The sequence below is a fragment of the Bos indicus genome, chromosome 1 (genome assembly GCF_029378745.1).
Source record: "Bos indicus isolate NIAB-ARS_2022 breed Sahiwal x Tharparkar chromosome 1, NIAB-ARS_B.indTharparkar_mat_pri_1.0, whole genome shotgun sequence".
Lineage (NCBI taxonomy): Eukaryota > Metazoa > Chordata > Mammalia > Artiodactyla > Bovidae > Bos > Bos indicus.
The window spans coordinates 153,069,300-153,089,141 of NC_091760.1; the positions used below are offsets into that span (position 1 = coordinate 153,069,300).

General features: G+C 41.0%; 1 protein-coding gene across 5 annotated transcripts in view; it reads right to left on the reverse strand.

Moving 5' to 3' along the window:
* ANKRD28 (ankyrin repeat domain 28) overlaps positions 1-19,842 on the reverse strand; it is a 225,751-nt gene that overhangs the window by 58,422 nt on the left and 147,487 nt on the right. For all 5 annotated transcript variants that reach the window (XM_070797137.1, XM_019964561.2, XM_070797139.1 and 2 more), the window contains 3 exons: positions 8,006-8,076; positions 2,365-2,565; positions 887-974 (listed from right to left, as the gene is read on the reverse strand). In XM_070797137.1, the coding sequence (XP_070653238.1) occupies positions 887-974; positions 2,365-2,565; positions 8,006-8,076 (360 nt within the window). The remainder of the gene's footprint in view (positions 1-886; positions 975-2,364; positions 2,566-8,005; positions 8,077-19,842) is intronic.

The following is a 19,842-nucleotide window of genomic DNA, read 5'->3' on the forward strand; positions in this document are numbered from 1 at the left end:
AGCAGGGGCGACTCTTGAGCTGCGGTGCACAGGCTTCCCATTGTGGCAGCTTCTCCTGCTGTTGAGTACGGGCTCCAGGAGTTACAGCGCACGGGCTCGGGAGCTGTGCTGCACGGCCTTGGTTGCCCTGCAGCATGTGGGCTCTTCCTGGACTGGCGCTGGAAGCTACGGCCCCTGCACTGGCAGGCAGGCAGGCAGGTTCTTACGCACTGCACCTCCAGGGAAGTCCGGTAACAGGCTTTCTAATATATCTTCACAACTTCTACCTTAATATCCCCATACAAACAAAGATGTGTTCAGGATAAGAATGAGCTTTTAGTAAACACCAGTCTAAACTGTACCCCAGGCTTCTGTCTAGGATGTCTCTCCCTTTAAAGGTAAACAGAATTAATTTTAAACAGCTTCCAAGGGAAATGGGGAGAAGACACTGGCAACCCACTCCAGTACTCTTTTTGCCTGGAAAATCCCATGGACGGAGGAGCCTGGTGGGCTGCCATCCATGGGGTCGATAAGAGTCGGACACGACTGAGTGACTTCACTTTCACTTTCATACATTGGAGAAGGAAATGGCAACCCACTCCAGTGTTCTTGCCTGGAGAATCCCAGGGACGGGGGAGCCTGGTGGGCTGCCGTCTATGGGGTTGCACAGAGTCGGACATGACTGATGTGATGCAGCAGCAGCAGCAGCAGCAGCAGCAAGAGAACTGGACCCAAGGTACTCCTGTCCTTGCTAGCCTCCCCTACTGCAAAGCTGGTTTCATTTGGGCAGCAAACTGAGACATAACTTCTCACTATCCTAAAAGACATTCTATACAAATGCAAGAACGACAACGTCCAACTTTTACTTAACACTTAATATCAAAAAAAAAAAAAAAAAAAGACGTACCCATATATGCTGCCCAGTGGATAGCACGTCTATCTTTCTTGTCAAAAGCGTTAATATTGGCACCTCTAGACAAGAGTAATTTGACCATCTGGAATAAAAACAAACATAGTTTCATCAAAATTGAAAAGTGTTTCTGAATATCCATCATCAAGACTCATCTCAAATCTCTCTGGCACTGAATTTCTGCACTTGCAGAAACACTAGATTGTATACTGAATGCTTTAACATAATTTAATAAACAACAGGACAAAATACAACAAAAGGTTTTATTGTGGTTGTTACTGAAGTCATGCATCAATATCTTTTAAAGATGCCACTTTGTGTCCTGGTGTTTTATGAACAACTAAGCACCAATCTGGGAAGTATAAAGGGAGAGTATTTAACAACATGTTTTATTCCTTTTTTTATAGCTCAAAGTATTATTAAAATTCAAAGTACTTTCTGATTGCAGAAATGTCTTAAATTTAATTCAAACACAAATGAAGTGTCCATAATATGATTAGACCTGAAGGCCACTGCAGTCTACTTAGCTCAAAACGTACCAAGAGTAGTTATTTCCATTATGTCTAAACACATTTACAGTCGTTTCCCTGTGGAAAGGGCACTGCAGATGTCAAAAAGGGACTCATCTAGTGACGGGAACTGCAGTGGAGGCAAGAACTCTTTATGCTGCAAAAACCGGGAAGAAGAGTGAAAGTAACACTGCAGCAGGGAGCGCTCAGCCCCCGAATCCTGGGAACGTCACTTTATTTCTTCTTTTTTAAATCAAAGTATAGTTGATTTACAATGCTTCAGGTAGACAGCAAAGTGATTCACTTACATACACACATATATATTTTTCAAATTCTTCTGCATTATAGGTTATTATAGGATATTAAATGTAGTTCCCTCTGCCATACAGTAGGACCATTTATATTTACCCGTTTGAGTTTCTGTGTCTGCAAAAAAAATGAACTGGACAAGCTGGCCTCAAAGGTTCTTCTAACTGAGTCTCATTCTTTCCTATGTCTTCCATGTACATACATAAGCCCCACTCTTTGCTATAACACACCTAACATTATTAGCCAATGCTCGTTGTATAAGATAACTACTATTTTTTTTTAACTGTTTTCTTTTGATGGCCTGTCATCAATGAAATCTTGACTAAATGTTCAAAATAAACTAAGAAAATGTTTTCTACACTCTTACCTTCCTCTGCTACCATCTTTCTGGAAGAACAATGAAACTGCTCTGACTTTCTAGATATTTTTTCCTTCAATGACAGAATAAACTTTTCACATTGTTTTACAGTTAGTAGTGTTGGTTGGGGCTGTATCTGATAAATTTCTAAATGTGAGAAAGTTACATCATGAATTATGATGAAAAGAAGTCTGAGGGTTTGAAGAAGGCAAACATAAATAAAAAGGAGCAGGACAGGTGAGTTCATTAGTAACGGGGGTGGGGGCGCAGAGCGTCACTGAGGGAAGGGCAGCGCCTACCTCCCCATGGCCGCTGAGAGCTGCATGGTGCAGCGCAGTCCTCCCTGCCCGGTCAGACACGTTCACATTGCTCAGAAGAGGCACCAAGGCCTCCGCGCACTTAACGGCTTTGTTAGCGGCCGCTGTGTGCAAAGGGGTTTGCCAGTTTTTGTCTCGAGCGTTAACATCTGCGGAATGCTTCAACAGCACCTGAACTGCTTCCTGAAACACACGAAGATACGTTACATAAGACAAATGACTTAACAGCTTTAGAAATTGTACATGCAAGATGGAAAACCAATTTCTTGAGGAAATAAAAAGTTTGGTAGAACCTGCTATAAACAAGCCAGAAAACAAAAGACCTTGAACTAAAGGCAGTACTCAGAGCCATGCAAGATACAGCAAGATAAAATATTCCCTTTGTTCATCCTCCAACTGAGGCATAGCCATCAATCTCCATCAAAATGTATGAGAAGAAATACTGACGAATATTCTTCAAAAGCATTCATCACTACTCTTGCTTTTCTAGATGGTGAGATACAATTAATTTATAATTTCAAAGCTTTAAAAATTAGATTTATCACTTTGCTGTTAAATACAAAAAAATTTAAAACATACTATTTCCCAAGGTACTACACATGCTGTATTTTACAAAATGAAAAATTACTAGGACCTCGTTCATTAGAGAGAGACAGAGAGCACGCGAGCGGGGAGGGAAGAAAGAAGCCTTTGCTGTGATTCTACCTTGTGGGAAAGTTGGTGTTAACAAGGCAAACTAACAGTTTACTATTCAGTGATTGGTCTCCCAGAACACAAGGAAAATGTCACAACACATCCATAAACTGGACTCATGGCAAAATCAAAAGGAATCCAGTAAGCCATCAATATTAAGCAGTATAATCAGAACTAAACATGGCAAAAAGCTTCTGCTTGCAGGGACAATCCTATTTTTGGCAGATGAGTGACAAACTATACACAAAATGGAAAAGACCAGAAGCAAATTATCTCAGTTCTGTCATTTACAAGGCGTAACTATTCAAGTCTAGTAAAACTGAGCCTCTGGTCTTCTTATCAGTAAAGGGGGAACTAGCACCCGCCCACCACTCCTTTCAAGACTGCTATCAAGCAAAAAAAAGCTAATGTACACAGTGTTCAAAAAATTAAAATAACTATGCAACATAGCAAGAAACACCAAACAAAATACTATTATTCATGACTCACGTATAGCCTTTGAAATAAAAAGTAATAGGGATTGTATGAAATGTGGGAAACGGCAAAAGGCTGGAGAGATGCCCATCAATCTATCAATCTGTTAAGTAGTTAATCAAGGACATACAGAGGCCTGCCCTGTGACCTCACAACTCCATTCCAACTATTTTACCCATGAGAAAATTTAGAAGATCCATCTGAAAATGTCATAGCAATCTTTTATTTACTCATAAGAGTCAAAAAAGAAATGTAAATGTCCACCTATAGGAAAATAGATACAACTGTTGCATATACATACAGGGAAACACGACTTCGAAATAGTAAGGAATGCACCACCAATGTACACAACAAAAAGGACAAACTGCAAAAGCAGTCAAGGTGCAAGAGCACACATTGTATGATTCCATTCTTACAAAATGACACAACAGCCAAAATTACACAAAATTAGTGAGAGAAATCAGAACAGCGCTTGCCTCGGGACAGGCAGGCCTGACTGAAAAGGGACATGAAGGCACTGGCTGGAGTGATGGAATCGTCTAAATCTAGACTGGGAAGAAGGCTGCAGAGGTATACACATCTGCCAAAACTCAAGACTACACACTTAAGAGTCTGTGCGCTTTACTGTAAATTGCATTTCAATTTAAAAAAGAGAACACAGGGAAAATATACACACAGAGCAATATGTACTCAGAATCATGGAGAATGGGGTACAAGCACTGTCAGGATCTCTGTAGCACGTTCATGGGAGATAATCAGAAGCAACATGAAGAGTTTATGATTAGGAAAATGGGGCAAATGCAGCATACTATGGATGACAGGTGTGCCTCAATTATGTCCAACTAGAATGCACAACGCACACCTGTGAGTTTCTGAAAAGTGTGTGGAATATTTATGTTCCATCACCAAGAAGAGAGAAACCAAAGCTATACTTTTGTTTCACAGAAAAGCAAGAATGAACCCAGTTTGTGGCTGACGGTAGGTAAGATGGCACCCACCACAATGGCTAAGACTCTAGAATCAGGACAGATTAGTCTGAATCCTGAGTCCACTGCTGGGGACTTAACTGTGTACCCCAACGTTCACACGATGAAGTCCTGCCTCCCCCACTAAAGTGCATTTAGGAGGGAAAGGGAGAGGAGACAATATGGGAGAGCCCTAATCTGACAGACTGATGGCCTTTTAAGGCCAGGAAGAGAACCTCCTCTCTCCCCCTGCCTCACCAAACATGAGGACACAGCAAGAAGGCAGGCATCACAGGCCAGGAGGAGAGGCCTTGTTGAAACTGACCCCGTTGAACCTTCCTCTGAATGTTTAGCCTCCAGACTGAGACGATGCATTTCTGTTGCTTAAGCCACCCAATTTGTGGTATTCTGTTATGGCAGGTGAGCTAATATTGACATATCTACATTACAACTCAGAATAATATAGGCCAGTGTCATATCACAGCAGCAGTGACCTTCGAAAATTTGGAGAAAACTGGCTTCCCTGGTGGTGGCTCAGACGGTAAATAATCTACCTGTAATGCAGGAGACCTGAGGGTTCGATCCTTGGGTTTGGAAGATCCCCTGGAGAAGGGAAGGGCAACCCACTCCAGTACTCTTGCCTGGAAAATTCCATGGATGGAGGAGCCTGGTGGGCTACATAGTCCATGGGGTCGCAGAGAGTGGGACACCAATGAGTAACACTTTCAAAGAACAAAGGACAGGAGACATCAAAAACAAAAATTAAACAAGGGTAAATTTCTGGAAATTGCAAACCAATGAGCCTGATGTCAAACCCTTGTAAAATTCTAGATTATCAACACATTATAAGCATTCAGGAAAAAACGTGTAGGGATAACTATGTAGGATATACATGGTTTTACTAATGGCAAAATTACCAGAATAACCTTGATCTTAATTTCCCCATTATTAGAGGGTACATAATATGGGTTTCCCTCATAGCTCTGTTGGTAAAGAATCTGCCTGCAATGCAGGAGACCTGGGTTCGATTCCTGGGTTGAGAAGATCTTCTGGAGAAGGAAATGGCAACCGGCTCCAGTATTCTTGCCTGGAGAATCCCATGGACAGAGGAGCCTGGCAGGCTACAGTCCATGGGGTCACAAGAGTCAGACACGACTTAGCAACTAAACTACCACCAGAGGTACATATGTGTACATATGTGTAAGAAATGTTGCAGGTGGCCTTGACTTCAAACACACAAGTTATACCCTAGGACGTTGATTTACATATGATTATGAAATATGGGGATGGGGTGATAACAAAAGTTTAAATAATACCTGAAGAGTCTTTATTCATAGCTTGGGGTCAGGCACAGCAAAAAGGGCTAACCCATTTGCAAATAAATGCAATGTTTGGGTGAACCACTAATACTTCACATGGTGATCTATTTTAAACTCAGTTATCTTGACAGAACTAAAATGATAATTCTTGGGGTTATGTTAAAAAACAATAAATGCATATCCTTTGGAGGATCCAGTGTGATGTGGCTTTTAATAAATAAATAAATACACACACACCCCTAGCATTCAGAAATTGATCTATTCAGAATACAGAATGCATTTACAGAGAGCTGAACTGTATGTGACACTTGAGGAACGACAGTCACAAACCAAGAGGAGGCAGCCAGGCAACACGAGCAGGTGTGTCACGGACGGAGAGCTGGAATGGGGGGTACTTCACTGGAAGCAGTCTTTCTCAACCCAAGTTCAGGGAGGAAATTAACCCTTAAGACATCCACCGTCCATGAAGAGTTAACTTCTGTGAAAGACTAAACTTAATTTTAGGTTGAAAAGCTTAAACTTATTAGGATTAGCTTTCTAACCCACAGCTTGCCCTTTAAGTTCAAGCTACATACATAATTTTAAAAAATTAGCAGTTAGGTCTCTGGGTGGAACCTGCAATCTGCCTCTAACGTTAATTATTTTAAGAATTTTTGGCCTGGTATCTCTACAAATATACGAAGTGCTCTTCCTGATAATTTAATCTGGTAAAACTCCACTAAATTTAAGTCACATTCCCAAGAGTCATGCCAAAAAAACAGGCAAATATGAGTAACTTACCAAAAAGTTGCAATGATGGTAACGCTTATCTTCCTTAATTGCGTTATCTAAAGAAACTTCTTTACAAGAGGGCTAGCCACAATCTCAATAATATTACCATGAATTTCAGAGTTCAAAGTATTTTGGTTAATATGTCTTAGTTTCCAGAATTCCCAGATTTGCCTAAGATCACCCAGCTAGAACGTGGCAGGTGATACCGGAAGCCAGTCTCCCCCAGCCCAGGCCCCACAGTTCATAAGTTGTAGCCACCAAGACCCCTGTTCCCTCCCCCTCCGTCTCCCAACCCGAAGGCTTATGGCCAACAGACCGCCTCTGTCACAGCACAGCATTCACAGTCCTTTCCAGTCACTTTGTCCTCCGCTCCTCTTCACCTGCCCAGCTCTTGCTTTGTGTTCAAGATGTAGTTTGCGATTAGTACGGAGAATGAGCAGACTTAAGAAGGACCTGGTCCCATGATGGGGAGAAGGAGCAGGAGCAACCCTCTCCATCTCTCACAATCTCAGTAACTGAAGAAAATACTACTTTACACCATCACACCCTTTTATACTTTAAATTATTTAAAAAAATGTTTTCAACAAGAATCAAATACATTAAGATGGGTAAAAGGTGTGCTCTGGGCACAATGCATTTGTAACACACACAAACAATCCATTTCAGAAAGGCAATAAAATGACAGAAAAAAAGAGGGTCCAGATATTCGTTATCATCTTTGCTACCCAATAGCTGACTGGTTTCTAGCAAATTGTTAACTACACAGTTTCTTCAGAATATTTTTATTCTTCAAGGATTTTATGAGGGTTAGAAGATAATGACAAATATAAAAATGAATTCTCACAAAATGTCAGTTATCTTGAAGATCAAACAAAGCACAGGATTATAAATAAGAAGGAACTGTTCTTCTTCATAAGACACTTAACATATTTTAAAATTATATTTAGAACTGGCAACACAGGAGAACTAGTAATGTTTCCAAAATGAATTTTACAGTTTACCTAAACAATATTTCATTTAATCATTACACACTGCAGAGATTATTTCCTGATCACAACCAGTAGCACCTCTGAAACAAGTCTATCAGGCTACTGTGAGCCAGTCAGCAGAGAAGAGCCTTGATGAGGGATGTCTAAGACAGAAAGATAACTGCTGTCCTGTAGGAAGTACAAAAAGAGAGCTTTGCATTCTCTGCCACTTCAGACTCTCCAAGAGGTCGTAGTCACAGAAGGAACATGGGACAATTAGCTTGGTTTGTGCAAACTGCAAAGTGAAGTGATCAGTCTAGGTAGTTTCAGTGGCTTGTTCCGTTTTTGAAAATACAGGATCTGCACATGGGCTCACAGGCAGGCCTGCGTAATGATTTCACATACAATGTATTTACCAAGAGAAATCTCATACCTCACTACAAGATGCAACTGCCCTGTGTAAAGGTGTCAACCATTTGCTGTCTTTGGCATTAACTCTAGCTCCTGCAACAAGAAGAAAAAAATTAAGTGAAATATTTTGCATAAAATAATTTAAAATAAATAACTATATACAGTCCAAATTGGATAAACAACAATTGAAAATGTAGTACTTCATTTTTTTTACTTTCTGCTAATAAATTATCCTTAAATTACAAAACAAAACTATTTTTTTAATTGATATCCAGTAAGGTATTAGCTCTTTTTATTAAAAATCAAAGAAATATCATTTTATATGTAGGCTAGAAAAGCCACCTTTATACAGAGCATATCCAAAGTGAAAATCAGACCCCACTGTAGAATGTGTGTTAAAAACCTGATACTTAAATAAATAAGAATATTCAGACATAAAATGCATATCATGACAAAGTCTTCTTTACTAATATAAATTTATAAATATATAATTATATATAGTTTATACAATTATATCAAGATAAAATATTTACAAACATATATTAATTTATATAATTTTATAAATATATAAAATATAAACATAAAATATTCATTATATTATTTACTAATATAAATATAAGACCATTCATTACATTTCTTTACTAATGAATGTATCATGTTATAATGCAATAATATCAAAATAGTTCTCCAGTGATTATTTAAAGTGCTCTAATACTATAGTTATTTTATAAATGGATACAATGGCTTTAAACTTAGGGGGAAAAAAATAAGAAATAAATGAACCAACCCACATGTCTTTCCAGGTTATACCTGAAGTTCTGAAGAAGTAATCATTAAAACAAATCAACTATGTATTTTGCTTAAAAATTAAGTCAACAGACACAAATTTTCTTTAATAGAATGGAAATACCATTTAGTAAGACAAGTGTATTACATAATGTGGGGGGGCAGGATTTATCACCTACGTAAAATCTGCTGACTTGGTGCTTAAATCCCTACAAAACAGAAGTGGCACACCACGGGATCACTCTAAGCAGAAACAGCCTTGGCTCTCAGGAGTGCAGAGGACCTAGTGACAGGCCCAGCATGACAAGCAAGCCTAGATTTACATCTAGAATCATAACTAGCTCGTGAAAAGAGGCTTTAGGTACCTAGTCCAGCCCCCAGACTTCCCAGATGATCAAACACTGGTACAAGGAAGCGGCTCAATGCCATCAACTGCAGCAGAACCGAGGATAGAATTCAGACATCCTAAGGTCCTAATGTTTACATTCTATGTTTTGAGTGTGAGATTCCAGGTAACAATCAAGTGCAGTGACTCCAAGTTACAGCCTGAATAACCTCTAGCTATAGGTCCCTAACTAGTTGAGTGTGAGCTTCTAGGTAATAATCAAGTGTAGTGACTCTAAATTACAGCCCTAACGAGTTTTGTGATCCCTCTGAACCTACATTTTCAGCTATAAGACAGATCTCCTAATACCCTGTTACAGAGATTAATGAGGGGAGTTCCCTGGCGGCCCAGTGGTTAGCACTCTGTGTTTCCACCGCAGAGGGCACAGTTCCATGTCTGCCCGGGGAACTAAGATCTCACATGCCGTGCAGTGCAGCAAAAAATAAATAAACTGACATATAACCACTCTATCTAGTACACACAGGGCACAAATAGTAGAGGTAGATTTTTACAAGCCTGACTGCGAAAGAAAATGAATGAAAGGCAGCTGTAGGAAGTCATCCACAAATGCAGCAGCTGAAGCTGAACTCTGTGTGGGCAGGGCCAACCAGCAGGACACTTAAAAGAATCCTGAACCAGCAGGAGAGCTTTCAAGACTGCTTAAGGCTGTGGGAGAAAGAAGGGGAGTCAGCAAAAATAAAACAGCCAGACACAGTGTGTATATCCATGTAATAAACATCGGAACAACTACCAGCCAAGTTCTTTGGAGGCCAAAATGGTGAAAACAGACTTTCCTGAGCACAACTGAGCCAGTGTTTGTTCTGGGTAAGAACACAAGCACCTGAAGGCGTAGCCCGTGGAGGGGCGGCTTCCTTCTCCCCACTCACCGCTTGGTTCTCTATAGTCCCCGCGCCTCTTTCTATGATTTTGTATTTATGTGCACAGGAGAAGGGCAGGTCCTGGCATTTTATGCCTGAAGGGTAGTGACAGAGACACTCAGAAGACACAAATACCCTGGAAAGACAGAGGCAGAGACTTTCTAGAGGGCTGAAGATGTTTTTGAGTCTCCACAAATGGAAAGGGTCATGAGTCTGACCCTAAGTATTAACTGACAAGGAAACAGAGAGTAGCTGTCACAATGAGGACGACCTCTGTGTGCTGATAAAGATCTGAGAAAAGAAAAGTGGAAACAGCAATAAGAACTGTATAAATAATGTTCTTTGCTTTTACCTGAAAAAGGAAGAGTTAAACATCTATGTTTACAAAAGGAAACCCTGGAGGAAAGCTAAGCCATCAAAAATGGTGGCTGCCTATCTGTATCGGCAGTGGGGACGCTGAGGACTGGATGATGCGAGGGAAACGAGGGTGCAAAAGCAGCTGCGCTGAAATGTGTGCCTTTAAAGGTGTGTCCACTTTAATTTGGAAATGAAACAGAAATACTATATATTTAGAAAGTGAAATTTACTGATGAGGAAATAAAAAACACTTCAAGAATTTGGCTTCAAGTACAAAGAAAAAAGTTGCAAAGTAGGACGAAGGTAAAAATAGTCTTTCTTTTGGAAATGGGTTATCAGATAAGACGAGTGAACGAAGAAAATCTAATTTTTATGGTGCACTTGGCAGTCCAAAGTAAAAAGTCCTGCTGGCTTCATTCTTCCATTTTAAGTTACAGTAATTAATTAAATCATCTGTCTCTTTTAATAACAAAGTCAAAGTTAATTTTATCAAAAACATGAGTGGTTGTAACAAATAATCCACTAGTGGCTTAATGAGGACACATCATGCTGCCATCAGCAACTAGTAGACAACCTGATGGATTTGGCTTGCTCTTTTTGAAGATTCTAAAGATACTTCAGGAAGATCAACACAATGTAATTTTAGACATCTGATCATATCCTTTCTCAGAAGACACTTATATTCCATTAAATCATATTTATTTTAATAACACTAATTAGATATTTTAATCCCTTGGAAATTAAAGGTCAAGTATGTGAGAAATGATTGGGCTACCTCTAAGGGCATAATACAACAAATTCCCCTGCCCACATGGGTTAATTAGCACGTGCTTTATATATTAACAGACAAACATGGCAATGAGCATTATAAGAGCAGCAGTTGGATGCACAATGAAAAGTGGCTTTAGAGTAATAAACATGGCAGGACACATCAGACGTCCAGGCTACCAGAAGTCATCTCCTGTGAGCTCTCTGAAGGCAACCAGACATCCATCCACACACAGAGCGCCAAAATTACATATTCATATAACAAATTACAAAGTTATTCCAGTAATGGAAAAGACATTTCCAAACTAAAGCAACTAATCCAACAGCTGAAGACTAGCCACAGAGAAGATGAAGACAGGCAAAAGAGACGGAGAGAGGAGGGAGAGGGAGCAGGAGAAGGAAGGGAAGAGACGTGAAGCGGGGAGGGGAGGAGGCGAGGAGGGGGAGGGAGAAGGGAGGGAAAGAGAAGGAAATCCTATCCACTTATAACACAGAACAGTCTTCCTACAGAGAAATGAAACCAAAGGTAACAGCTCTGGGGGCTCCGTCACAGGCTCTCTACCTGGCAGAGTACATAGTATCTGTGATGTAAAAGGATGACCGTAAGTCACTAAGAAAAGATTCCTTTCTTTACTATTTCCCAATCACTAAAATAGAACAGAACAGAACACAGCAGCACTGTCTCAACTGCTGAAATCAGGCTACTGGGAGGCTGTGTGGTAGGAGAGGCACGGCTCGGAAACAAGACCAGACAGCACTCTGAGGAGGCATCGCCTACAACCACTGCAAATCGACACCCACAGAAAGCCTCCTGAGCACCAGGAACATACCTCCCTAAACCCAAGGCTATGCTCAACTGCATAAATCAAACGTAGTCCTTACTAGAATCCCCTCTTCCCTAGATCAGCTGAGCTTTCCTTTAAGAAAAATAAGCGGCCAGAACCTATGCCACATAAAATATCTGAATTTGGATTTACCTTTTTAGAGATGTGATTAGACTTGGTAGCACAGTTATATTAGACGGAAAAACCCACATAATCTTCCTTTCACCAATCTTTCCTTTTACTAATTCATACATATAAAATACACTCAGAAACAACAGCTTTTTAAAGATACTTAAGGTAAGAGTCCTTTCAGAATTAGATAAATATCTACCTCATTTGGAGATAAAACAAATTAATTTTAAAAAATAAAATATGTGGTTCACCTACATCAGTCTATTATGGGCTCTTGCCAGCAGTGCAGCCCGAGAGATCTGCACAGGTCGAGGAGACAGGCGGGTTGTGGACGGAGGGGCCCAGGGGGAAGACCTGTGATCTAATAATGGCCCTGTAATCAGCAGGCTGTGACCTGGGGCTGCGCCTCATTACCCCTGGAGCTTCATTTTATGAAATGTAATCTCCCTGTGTGTGTGTGTGTGTGTGTGTGTATGTGTGTACATAACCACATCACACACGCACACGTCTCTGTCTCTCTCTAGGGAGGCTAGTCAGTTCAGTTCAGTCACTCAGTCGTGTCCGACTCTTTGCGACCCCATGAACCACAGCACGCCAAGCCTCCCTGTGCATTACCAACTCCCAGAGTTCACCCAAACCCATGTCCATCGAGTCGGTGATGCCATCCAACCACCTCATCCTCTGTCGTCCCCTTCTCCTCCTGCCCTCAATCTTTCCCAGGATCAGGGTCTTTTCAAATGAGTCAGCTCTTGGCATCAGGTGGCCAAAGTATTGGAGTTTCAGCTTCAACATCAGTCCTACCAATTGAACACCCTGGACTGATCTCCCTTAGGATGGACTGGCTAGGCCCCAGGCTGGACCCCAGGTTAAAATAACATAGGGAGCACCTGTTTCTGCAAAGTGAGTTCTGTGAACTCAGGCATTCAAATCACCAGTGTCCCAATTGACTCTAGGTCTCTCAGGTCTTCTCTGCAAGAAGACTAATTCATCTGCTTTCTCCCTGATCTGTTCGCTCACCAAGATCTGCCAATTCTTTGATTTCTGAACCTGTTACCGGTAAAATAAGTGAAAGTATTAATTGCTCAGTCTTGTCTGACTCCTTGCGATCATATGGACTATAGCCCGCCAGGTTCCTCTGTCCATAGAATTTTCCAGGTAAGAATACTACAATGGGTAAAATAAGGGCTATGGCAAATGATCTCTACGATCCATTTCCAATGATGATATTCTATTTTATTTTGAAATATTCAGAATAAATTATTTCATGCTTATTAAATACCCTACCCTACATTAATAAGGCAGTATCACTATAATCAATGTCAGGGTTCTTCAAGTTCAGCCCACAGGTTGCCAGCCACCTATTTTGTAGTTTTACCACCTTACAGGAGTCAAGATGAGTAGCTGCCACTGCCTGGATGACCCCTCACATAAGGTTATCAACTTCTGATCTAGGCAAAGAACTTGAGAGTTGATACTATTAAAATTATTTCTCTTTTCCTATGTGTCTGTAATAATCACAGTCTCACTAATAATTTTCTAAAACTCCTGCTTGCAGAGCATAGCTTTCTTCTTTGCTCCTAAGCCACAGAGGAGACAGTCCATACCCAGTGAGCTGGGCCAGGAGCCAAGTAGTTTAGCACTCTTCCCAAACTGGAAATAATGCTTTCCTTTGGCTGACTACCAAAGCCAGGGTCAAAGCTTCAGACTCTGTTTTGAGGTTGGGAGTAGAATGAGCAAAAGGCGAGTGCACTCCCACTTTCCCCGTGACGCTGGACCATCCCCACCCCACCGCCCCAATGGTGTACTACACCATTTAGGAGGGCGTTACTGACACTAAGGGGCTGCCCTGACAGCTCAGTTGGTAAAGAATTTGCCTACAAAGCAGAAGACCCTGATTCCTGGGTCAAGAAGCCCGATGGAGAAAGGAGAGGCTACCCACTCCAATATTCTTGGGCTTCTCTTGTGGCTCAGCTGGTAAAGACTCTGCCTGCAACGCAGGAGTCCTGGCTTCAATCCCTGAGTTAGAAAGATCCCCTGGAGAAGGGAATAGCTATCCACTCCAGTATCCTGGCCTGGAGAATTCCATGGACTGCATAGTCCAAGGGGTCAGACGTAACTGAATGACTTTCAAGAAAATAAAATGTCACTGTTTCCATTGTTTTCCCATCTATTTGCCGTGAAGTGATGGGACCAGATGCCATGATCCTCCTTTGTTGAAAGTTGAGTTTTAAGCCAGCTTTTTCATTCTCCTCTTTCACCTTCATCAAGAGGCTCTTTAGCTCCTCTTTGCTTTCTACCATTAGGGTGGTGTCATCTGCACATCTGAGGTTACTGATATTTCTCCCCGCATTCTTGATTCCAGCTTTAGCTTCATCCAGCATGGCATTTCGCACAATGTACTCTGCATAGAAGTTAAATAAACAGGGTGAAAGTATACAGCACTGATGGACTCCTTTTCCAATTTTGAACCAGTCCTTTGTTCCATATCCGGTTCTAACTGTTGCTTCTTTACCTGCATACATGTTTCTCAGGAGGCAGGTAAAGTGCTCTGTTATTCCCATCTTTCAAGAATTTTTCACAGTTTGTTGTGATCCACAAGGCTTTAGCATAGTTAATAAAGCAGAAGTAGGTGTTTTTCTGGAATTCTCTTGCTTTTTTGATGATCCAACAGATGTTGGCAATTTGATCTCTGGTTTCTTCTGCCTTTTCTAAATACAGCTTGAACATCTGGGAGTTCTCAGTTCACATACTGTTGAAATCTAGCTTGGAGGATTTTGAGCATTACTTTGCTAGCATGTGAAATGAGTGCAATTGTGCGGTAGTTTAAAAATTCTTTGGCATTGCCTTTCTTTGAGACTGGAATGAAAAGTGACCTTTTCCAGTCCTGTGGCCACTGCTGAGTTTTCCAAATTTGCTGGCATATTGAGTGCAGCACTTTCACAGGGTCATCTTTCAGGAACTGAAAGAGCTCAGCTGGAATTCCATCACCTCCACTAGCTCTGTTCACAGGATGCTTCCTAAGGCCCACATTCTAGGATGACTGGCTCTAGTTGAGTGATCACACCATGGTGTGCCGGGAGCCGGCATATTGCATATTGAGTGCATATTGCATATTGAGTGCAGCACTTTTCAGGATCTGGAATAGCTCAACTGGAAATTCTATCACTGCCGGTAGCCAGCGTGAGGAACTCCGCCCATGACAAAGGTCATGAGGAAGGAGGCTCGGCATACGCAAAGGCGGGATCGAGCTTCAGGAGTCCCCCTGGAAATTCTCGAGCATATACCCCCAAAACCAGAGTCTGCCTACTTTCTGCTTTGTGCTTTCACCTACACCTCTGACTTTACGGGGGGCTGTCCCCCACTACCTCTCTGAAAAAAGTTAGCTTACAGCTCCAGTTAATAATTCCTGGGTGTGACAGTGTTTAACCTACAAACTCCTTTGGAAATCCTCTAGCCTGCCTGAATAGGTTTTTCCGGCCACATGTGATTGTTCAGAGCCTCCCAACTGTGAGAGGCAGGAGATGTTCTAAACTGTGTAAACACAGATTCTTTTGAATAGTTAAAAGATTGATTAGAAATTGTATTGGTGAAGGGATTTTCACTTGTTGGGCCAATGTTTGCTGCTAAGTTTCCATATCCCTTACCTGCTGTGTCCCTGGCAGTGTATTGATTAATATAATTGGTGTAAGTAGTAGCTTTAATGTTTGTAACCTGGGACCCTTGAGTTAATTCTTTTTCTTGTTATAGCCCACCACACCTTTGCGCTGTACGAATGCAACTTTATCTAATGCTTTTGGAGGGTGGCTCCTGACCAATCACCTTTAGAGAAAAATAAGTTTTCTGAAGAAAAGGTCTTAAAATGTTCACAGGCCTCCGGGCCAGAAGATAATGCAAATCACCTAAGCTTTTGCATATGATAAGTTTGCAGGAAGAAAGCCTGGTTTGCTGCAAGACTCTACCCCTTCCCCCATTATCCTCTGTGCATAACTTAAGGTATAAAAACTACTTTGAAAAATAAAGTGCGGGCCTTGTTCACCGAAACTTGGTCTCACCATGTCGTTCTTTCTCTTACCTTCTGGCTGAATTATTCAGCCTCTTTTCTCCACTGAATTTCCTCACTGAGCTATCCTTATTTCAGCCTCTTTTCTTCACTGAATTTTCCTACTGAGCTATCCTCATTCTATTACTCTTTATATCCTTAATTAACATTTAATTAAGCAATTGTTTCCTGATCTTCGCCTACGCCGTCTCTCCTTCGAATACCCTGGATCAGCCGGGGCTGGTCCCCGGCAGGTGGCGCCCGAAACAGGGACTTTCGAAGGTAAGCTCCCCAAAGCAATCAGAGCCATCAGCCCTATTGCTCCCCGTTCTCGGAACAACTGGGTGACCAACCCTCTTGTTCCCCCACGGAGCAGTTTGGGTGACCAGCCCTACTGCTCCTCCCTTGGAACAGTCTGGGCCATCAGCCTACTGTTCCTCCCCCGGAACAATCTGGGTCACCAGCCCTATTGTTCTTCCAGTGTTCGGGACGGCTAGGACCCCACTCAAGGGTGCCGCGGACCCCCCTGTAGGATAGACAGGGCGAGAGGAGTGGGAAGTGTTGAAAGTGTTAAAGAGTTAGACTTAGAGAAAGAAAACGGTTTTCTGAAGTTAAAAGGCCAAAGAAGAGCCTGATCTTTTAAAAGCTAAAAGCTTTATCTTCTATTATACTTAATTTTCTGACATGGGTAACACGAAACTAAGAATGGCAACTCTTTATACAAGTAATCTTGAAACTGTTAAAGAGGCTACTGTTAATTTAGATACTTGGGTGAAGGTAAAAAACAACTAAAAGCTTATCCTATAAATATGATTAAAAATGTTCTGGACCCTCGTCATGAGGCTGTGGGATAGTCTATGGGAGAGGCTATAGCGGTGGATGGTAGTGGGTCTCCACCTTCTGCGCAGATCATATTTTCTGCCATTGACGAAGAAAAGGAGGGAGACTGTGCTCTACCTCCGGAGGAAGGAGAGGGCTTACAGGACGCTGCGGCCGGGCGCCCTGGCGAGCCCCCTCCCCCTCTACACAAACCTTTAAAAATTTATCCAACAATTTCTGATTTAAGGCGACTACTCCACCTCCGCTTGCACCTCCCAGGGCCTAAAAATTCCCCAGTTTACATCCAAAGTCTCCCAGAGCATTGCCTAAAGCTGAAAAAGATAAAAAAGATTTCTCTTAAACAAAGGAGCTTTTAAAAAATACACAATATACAGAGCCTGCTCCTTGCAGAAAACCCCCTCAGGGGGGCCTCACCCAAGCAAAAAAAAAAGAAAAACAAACAAACAAACAAAAAAAAGTGAAAAAGAAAAAAAAAAGAAAAAATAGAGAAAGATCTAAAGATAGAGAAAAAGCTAAAGAGTGAAAAGGAGAGAGGAACAGAGAAGGAAGGAATCAGGGAATGCAGCAAGATCGAGAAAGGAAGAAAGGAAGTTAGAAAAAGAGATACAGAGAGAAAGAGGGAAAAAAAAAAAAAAAAAAGAGAGAAAGAGGGTAAAGGGAAAGAAACGAAGGAAAGAGAAGGGTAGCGAAAAATGAAGGGGGAGAAAAAAGTGAGAAAAGCAGGAAGAGAGGAAGAGAGAGACTGTAAGAGACGCTGTGACCAGGTGCCCTGGCGAGCTCCCCCTCCCCCCCACCCCCCCTGCGCAAACCTTAAAAAAAAAAAAAAAAAAAAAAACTTAACGACCACTTTCTGATTTAAGGCCATTGCTGCCGCCTCCGTTTGCACCTTCCAGGGCCCAAGAGTTCCCCACTTTGCCCCCAAAGTTTCTCAAAGTGTTGCCTAAGCCTGAGGAAGATAAAAAGTTTTTTGAACAGTGGAGATTTTAAAACAGACTTCGTGCACAATATGCAGTGCTCCTTGGAGAAAACCCCCTCAGGGGGGGTCTCACCCAGGCTAAGAAAAAAGCTGACGGTAAAGGGATTTAGCAACAATATTAACCCCTGATATGCCGGCTGCTCCGATTCCAAGGGGAGTGGCTGGCCCCCTGCCTGAGGGCATTGTAGGACTTGTGCTAGGGTGTAGCTCGCTTTCTTTTCAAGAAATTTCGGTGGTATATGGTGTGGTAGATTCTGATTATATTGGAGAAATTATAGTTTTGATCTCGCCGCTTACCAAAACTGTGCAAATTAATAAAGGTCAAAGAATAACACAGTTTTTGCTTTTACCTTATCAGGCAGGAAAAATTTGACTTCTCAAGCTAAGAGCCACAGAGCGTTTAGATCTAGTGATCCAGCCTTTTGGGTGCAGGAAATTACAGCTCCAAGGCCTTTAAAAGATCTTTTAATTCAAGAAAATAAAATGTCAGGGCTATTAGACACAGGAACAGACGTCTCTTAACATTGCTGGGAAAGACTGACCCAGCTCCTGGCCAACACATACTACTGAAAATGAGTTGAGATTAGAAAAACTGGTATGCGGGGTGGGAATGCTGTAGAGAAAAAGGTGAGGGAGAGTTTAAAACCTTGAAGAGTAGTGAGTTTCCTGTTGTTGGAAGTATTCAAGCAAAGATTAGATGGTTGCTTGTCATCTAAAAAGCTATAGACCAGATTTAGGTTACAAAACGATAACTGGAGAAGCTTATTAAGATGTTGTGCAACACCTGTTTACTTGCTTCTCATATTTAGGTCGGCCAAAAGTTTTAAAAAACTGATAATGCCCCTTTGAAGCTGTGGAGAGATTGTTTACTAACTTTAAATGATTTCCAAAAATTATTAGGGGACATTAATTGGATATGCCCACATTTAAAACTGACTACTGCAGATTTAAAGCCTTTGTTTAATTGCTTAAAAAGCGACCCTAATTCCAGTTCTAAGTTGACTAATGAGACAGAGTTGGCTCTTGTTAAAGTAGATGAGACTTTAAATGATCAGTTAATTAGGATTAATATTACCAAAAGATGAAATTAAATTATTCTTGCCATAAAACATACACCTACAGGGTGATTGTGACAAAAAGGCCCATTGGTTCCATCTACCAGTGATCCCAAGAAAAATAGTTTTATCTTATCCCAGCTTGGTGGCACAATTAATTATAAAAGGAGGAAAAAAGAAGTGTGGAACTTTTTAGAAAAGAAGTAGCAAATATAATAATTCCATTCAATAAGGATCAACTACAAGTCTTTTACAATATAGTGATTGGCAAGTTGCCCTGATAGATTTCAGGGGTCAAATTTTGTTTCATTTGCCCTCAAGCCCCGACAGTCGTTAAAAGTTCAAAAATGTTAGATTGGCAGTTTGAGGATACCTGTGGAACTTTCCAACCATATGTAGTTCCTATGCTCCACTTTACCCTGTGGGGGAGGGACGTGCTGTCTCAAATAGGAGATACTCAGAGAAGGGTTTTCTCAATTTCTTAGTTATCAACAGGAGGTACAATTAACAATACTTTATATATTGTTATAAATACATAATATAAATATATTTGCCTAATTACAGTTTGCCTAATTAGATATGGGTATAAATAAAATATAATAAAGGTATACCTAATTCTATTTATAGATCTATACTTAATTAATTTGTATATAAATTAGTATGTATACTATATATGCATATTATATATATACTGTATAATTAAATGTATATTGCAGTAATATAATGTGTGTGGCTGATATTAATTGGTATAGATTGATGTGCTGTGATGATATATGTCCTGTATACTGTATAATTATATATGTGTGACATGTATTATTA